The following is a 6,000-nucleotide window of genomic DNA, read 5'->3' on the forward strand; positions in this document are numbered from 1 at the left end:
GAAAGGTATCGCGTTGTGGTTCCATATCCCCCGCAAAGCGAAGCTGAGATTGAACTGAAGGAAGGTGACATTGTGTTTGTCCACAAGAAAAGAGAAGATGGCTGGTACAAAGGGACATTACAGAGAAATGGCAGGTCAGGCCTTTTCCCTGGAAGCTTTGTGGAGAGCTTCTGAGGGTTGCATCCTGTACTTTCTGGACTCCAGGGACCTTTCAGAGGAAATTCCATAGCACAAAAAGCAACAGCAAAGGGAACTGTTCCTAATATCCACTGCCATAATAAGAACTGTAATTATTCTTTCCAAAGACTCCCCGGGCTCTTTGATATTTGGCCCTGGAGACGAGGTCTCTTGCTGTGCTTTCGAACCCAGGTACAGCGCATACAGCAGTATGTTGGAGTAGTGCCTTCCACTTGGAATCAAAGACAGAGAGGACACAGTTCGAGTTGTATCTAAGCGAAAATCCAGCCGCTATACTTTGTGTAAATGATAGAGAAAATATGTTTTAAAAAATTAAGAAACTTGTTATATTGCTGTAATTTATTTGTCAGAGCTGCAGTGTTCTTATTACTGGCCTATGCAAGAGGGATTGAATTTCAAGAGGGGAACAAAGAAACCCTTGAACAATGAACATATTTGTTTCCCCATATGGGAAGAAGGGAGCATATGGAGGAAATAATACCCAATTAAAGTTGCACATTGTCCAGCCAGCCAGAATTAGGAGCCCAAGACATTACTGTCATTCTTTTTTATATGCCTCAAAAATATTCTTCATGAGAAGACCAGTCAGAGCCTGCTCTTACATCTTGGGTGCACGGTGGCCATAGGAAAAGCTTGGAGCTGGCAACTGCCAGCCTGAGATGCATTAATCATGTACATCTGCTGCCATACATAGAATTCAACTTTCAATACTGGGAAGAGGACTTTCCCATTGCTTCTCAACATGTTCTGAAAAGGAATGCTATGTGTGTCACATGATTCGTTCAGCTCAGACAAAAGGGTGCCACATGCTTTTTCTATGGCCACCACATGTCCAAAAGGTTTGTGAATAGCCCTTCAGTTCCATCAGTGATCAAACATGTTATTTGGAGAGCCACAAATGTGATATACTGGACTGACCCTTGACAGCTAGGAGTTTCTATGACGTTTTGGTTAGCTGAGAAGTCTTTTTACCCAACTTTCTTGCAGCATTCTAATGTTTATCGTTGCTTTATTTTTTTGGTATTTCAGATAGGAAAGCTTTTTTGTAAAATATGTTTTTCTAATGCAACAAACATTATACATTGCATATTCCATATAGATAAGGAAATTCTTCTTTTGCAAACATATGGCACTACTTTTTTTTAAAGACAGTTCAGATTTGGTTTAGCATACCAGAAATAACTGTTACCATCTTTATTAAACATGCAAGAGATCTTACTGTTGCCATATAGTGCTGAAGGTGATTCTGGGCCAGGGTCCAGAGAGAGGATCACATGAGGAAAAGATAATACTAGCAGTGCAGTTCTGCATATGGATGTGCAGGCCCTGTACAAGCACAGTTAATTGTGTGACACTGGCTTCTGAGTAAGGAAGGAGTGCTCTGGAAGGAGGCATCTTGACTTCTCTCGTGAAAGTTGGTTGCACAAGGAAAATATTTGCTCTGTATGTAGAAAAGAATCCCTGGATTCTGATCAACAACTGTTGTGGGCTATGCCCATCCCCAAGAGCAAGAAAGACCCAATTGGGTTGGATCCAAAGAAGCATGAGCTCAGTGAAACTAGCCACTAGTGCCATTCTGCAAATGCTTGTTCAAAATATCACATAGTGCTAGAATAGGGAGGTTCTGTAGTTGTTCTCATGCTTCCAGTCAAACAAGAATATCTGTGGATTTAGTTTCACTCTTCTTGTGCAGTGTTTCAGCACGAGATGTAAAACAGTCCCTCCATGAACAGATGTTGTTGGATGTCAGAGGAGGAAACTTCTCACAAATGACTGGTAAATGACTGGTCACAAGGGACTGGTAAACAGGAAGCTGAAAGGGAAAGTCCGGAGAGTCATATCACTCCAGAAAGCATAGAACCTCTTTAAAACCACAATAATAGAAGCTCAGTTGGAATGTATACTGCAGGCCAGTTAGCTTAATCTGTGCCAAGTAAATTGATGGAAAGCATACTTAAGCACAAAATTGTTAAACATATAGAAGAACAGGCTTTGCTGAAGGAGAACCAGCATCTGCAAGGGCAAGTCTTGCCTCACTAGCCTTTTGGAGTTATTTGAAAGTGTCAACATGCATGTGGATAAAGGTGATCTGGTTGACACAGTATACTTGGACTTCCAAAAAGCTTTTGACAGAGTTCCCCACTAGAGGCTCTTGAGGAAACTTAGCAGTCATGGGATAAGGGGACAGGTTCATGTGTGGATTGGTAACTGGTTGAAGGACAGGAAACAGAGAGTAGAAGTAAATGGACGGTCTTCACAATGGAGGGAAATAAGAAGTGGGGTCCCCCAGGGATCAGTACTGGGACCAGTGCTCTTTAACTTGTTCATAAATGATCTAAAAGTTGGGGTTGGTAGCAATATGGACAGATTTTCAGATGACACTAAACTATTTAGGGTAGTGAAATCCAAAACAGATTATAGGGATCTCCAAAAAGGGTCTCACCAAATTGGGTGAATGGGCGATAAAATGGCAAATGTTATACGATAATACGATAAATCTTTATTGTCATTGTCCTGTACAGAACAACGAGATTGAAAGAATCTACAGCAACCTCTACAGGACCTAACAAGAAATAACTAAATATATCCCAATATACCGCCCCCCCCACCCATATACGCATTGCTCTTACAAAACCTCTAAAAAACTGAAAACAAAAACCCCATCAGAAACTGTATTTTGCTGCGTTCAGAGCTAACACCGCTTTTGGATAGAAACTATTTCTCAAGCGGCTGGTCCTGGCTTTTATCACCCTGTACCTCCTTCTCGAAGGCAGAAGAGTGTAAAGAGTTATACAGTGCAAGCAAGTGTAAAGTGGTGCATATTGGGGCAAAAATGCCCAATTTTATATATACACTGATGGGGCCTGACCTGTCAGTGATTGACCAGGAGAGAGATCTTGGGGTCGTGGCGGACAGCTCGTTGACTCAGTGTGAGGAAGCTGTGAAATAGGCCAATTCCAAGCTAGGGATCATTAGAAATGGGGTTGGGGTTATAATATTAGTATTATATTATAATGCCCTTATAATACCCTTATACAACTCTATGGTGTGGCCACATTTGGAGTACTGCATACAATTTTGGTCACCGTATTTTAAGGAGAACATTGTAGAACTAGAAAAGGTGCAGAAGAGGGCAACCAAGGGCCTGGAGCACCTTCCTTATGAGACAAGGCTACTGTATCTGGGGGGTTTTAGTTTGGAAAAGAGGTGACTACAGGGAGACATGATAGAGGTGTATAAAATTATGTATGGAGTTGAGAGAGTGGAAAGAGAGAAAATTTTCTCCCTCTCTCACAACACTAGGACCAGTGGTCATCACATGAAACTGAAGACTGGGAAATTTAAGAACAACAAAAGGAAGTACTTTTTCACACAGTACATAATCTATAGGATTGTCTGCCACAGGATGTGGCAGTGATGGCCACTAGCTTGGATGGCTTTAAAAGGGGCTTAGACAAATTCATGGAGGACAGGTATATCAATGGTTACTAGTCTGATGGCTAATCAGACTAACCTCAGCCTCAGCAGCAAGATACCTCTAAATACCTGCAGAGGAACAACAGCAGGAGAGAGGGCATGCCCCCACCTTTTCCCTTTGGGCTTCTCAGAGACATCTGGTGGGCCACTGTGTTTAACAGGATGCTTGACTAGATAGGCTTTGAGCCTAATCCAGCAGGACCATCCTTGTGTTCTTATGATGTCTTCTGCATGGAGAAGGGAACCTTTGGCTCAAATCCATTATCTTTTATTGAATAAACCTCTCCTGGTAAACACACATGCTTACATACTCCATACTCCAACTGTTGTATTAAAAGATAGTACTCTGTGTATTCTGTATCACATTGTAGCATAACAGATTTCTGAAGATCAAATCCTTTTCCTGCTTGCTACATGCAACCAGATTTGCGGGGTGTGTGTGTATGTGTGATCTTATGGGATGTTGTTAGATACAATGGCCAGTCCATCACACACAAACAGATTGTATCAGAAGCCTCTTCAAAGCACACTTTTCTGTCTAGACAGTGATCATTACTGAAGATTTGGGAGCTTTTCCAAGAGGATTCATTTTAATTGACTTCTACATGGCAATAAAAAGAACACTGCAGGTTTCCACAAGCACAGAACATTGGAAGTTTTTCTTTCTCTCTGTCTTAACTTCAGAGAGAAGATGGCTGTAATTACCACTTTCAACATGTGATTTGTTACTGTAGAAATGTATCATTCTGAACAATGTTTGGTTTGCTATTCTTGGTCAAGCTACATAATAAAATATCTCAGGCAATAGAAATTTCCAGCTACCAGGAACTTCAAGGTGCAATAAATAGGATGCAAGAAAATAAAACTGTAATAAGTCAACTGGTGACATCTGAACTTTGTTTTTTTAAGGTGCAAGAATATTTTTAGCCAGGTGTGCTTGGCCTTGTGCCGGCAACAAATACTAGAGACGTCACCCAAAACAATGCCATAAAAGTGAAATATATAACTTTGTGCTGCATATGTTATGCTGTTCTTGTCCTATGATACAGACAAGTGCCAGAAATAAAGACCACCACTCGCTCAAAATGCAGAATCATTATATTTGGATTTTCTAATTTTAATGCTACTGAACTAGTGACCCAGTCTTAAGACTTGCTGAAGCAGCAAGGAGATTGATCAGACTCATTTCTGATGACACCACCACTGCAGGCAGATACTCATGCACAGATATTTAGGACTCGGGTATAGGCCATATGCTATGAAGGAATCAGTCAGTAGCTAAAATGTTCAGTAGCAAGAAGTATGCAAATAATCCCTTCAATTATTTTGCAAACCCAAAAAGAACTAGAAGCAAAATTGCAGTAGTCTGGCTTGTACTTAGGCACCCAAGGAGCCTCTTTGGGCCATGACTTTTAGACACGACTTTAATCACACCACTGAGCACTTACCCCTCTCTTCTTGAAAGGGGAAGTTCCAGTGCACATCCTTATTTTCCAGGTGTCATAGGTGTCTCCAAACCCTCCCTGCCTGGAATGAACAAAACACCACTATAGCACAAGACTCTGTTGGGGAAATTAGTATGATCCTCTCCTCTTCTACAGAAGGGACTGTTGCTGGGGGGGCCTGTAATGCCTGAACCAGCCTTACTATGACATTATTGGAGCCAGTCACTTTGGGCAGCAGATTCCTGGCAGTCTTGAAACAGCCAAAGCAAAGCACTTTTAAGTCTATTTTTTCTTCTTCAGTGGAGGATGTTGAAGCACATACTTATCTCTTCCATCGAGCATAAAACACTTGGGACAAACTACACACTACACATTAATATGTGTATGGGTGCTCTGGTGCCTTTCAAACAAAGCTGCTTCAGGAGAGGTGCACAAATATTTACGACTGGCACAGTAAAATGCATCTCTTTCCTACAGGGGGTGGGGTGCATAGAAGGAAAGGCTAGAAGTCAGACCTCCCTCCTGCTGGGAACCTGAGAAGGTGGAGGAGGGTTTTTTTTCATTCTCCAACTCTTTTGTTCTCCTTTATTGTGTAGCACAAGATGCAGAAGTGTGTGTATGAGGAAGCAGAAAGCCCAGTGGAGGGAGAGTGAAGTATCTGTACGCTGCTTGTCATTTTTGCATCAAGCTGGTTAGACCAAACCACAGTTGGTCCTTCATTTGCTTGAGAAGAAAAGTGTCAGGAAGTCAACAGTGATGAGAACACTGGATTACGCCCAGAGCACCCGATTGGGGATGTCATGGAGTTCAGCTAGAGTATTGCCGAACAGCAGAGCATGGGGGATGGGGTGAAAGCAAATTTTCCCTGTTCTCACTTGCC

General features: G+C 41.9%; 1 protein-coding gene across 2 annotated transcripts in view; it reads left to right on the plus strand.

Moving 5' to 3' along the window:
* The window catches only part of SH3RF3 (SH3 domain containing ring finger 3), a 334,223-nt gene extending 329,669 nt beyond the window's left edge, over positions 1 to 4,554 (plus strand). For both annotated transcript variants that reach the window (XM_053307321.1, XM_053307322.1), the window contains one exon: positions 6 to 4,554. In XM_053307321.1, coding sequence (XP_053163296.1) covers positions 6 to 174 — 169 coding nt within the window. In that variant the 3' untranslated portion in view covers positions 175 to 4,554. The remainder of the gene's footprint in view (positions 1 to 5) is intronic.
* Positions 4,555 to 6,000: the final 1,446 nt, after the last annotated feature.

Source organism: Hemicordylus capensis, chromosome 3, assembly GCF_027244095.1.
Source record: "Hemicordylus capensis ecotype Gifberg chromosome 3, rHemCap1.1.pri, whole genome shotgun sequence".
Lineage (NCBI taxonomy): Eukaryota > Metazoa > Chordata > Lepidosauria > Squamata > Cordylidae > Hemicordylus > Hemicordylus capensis.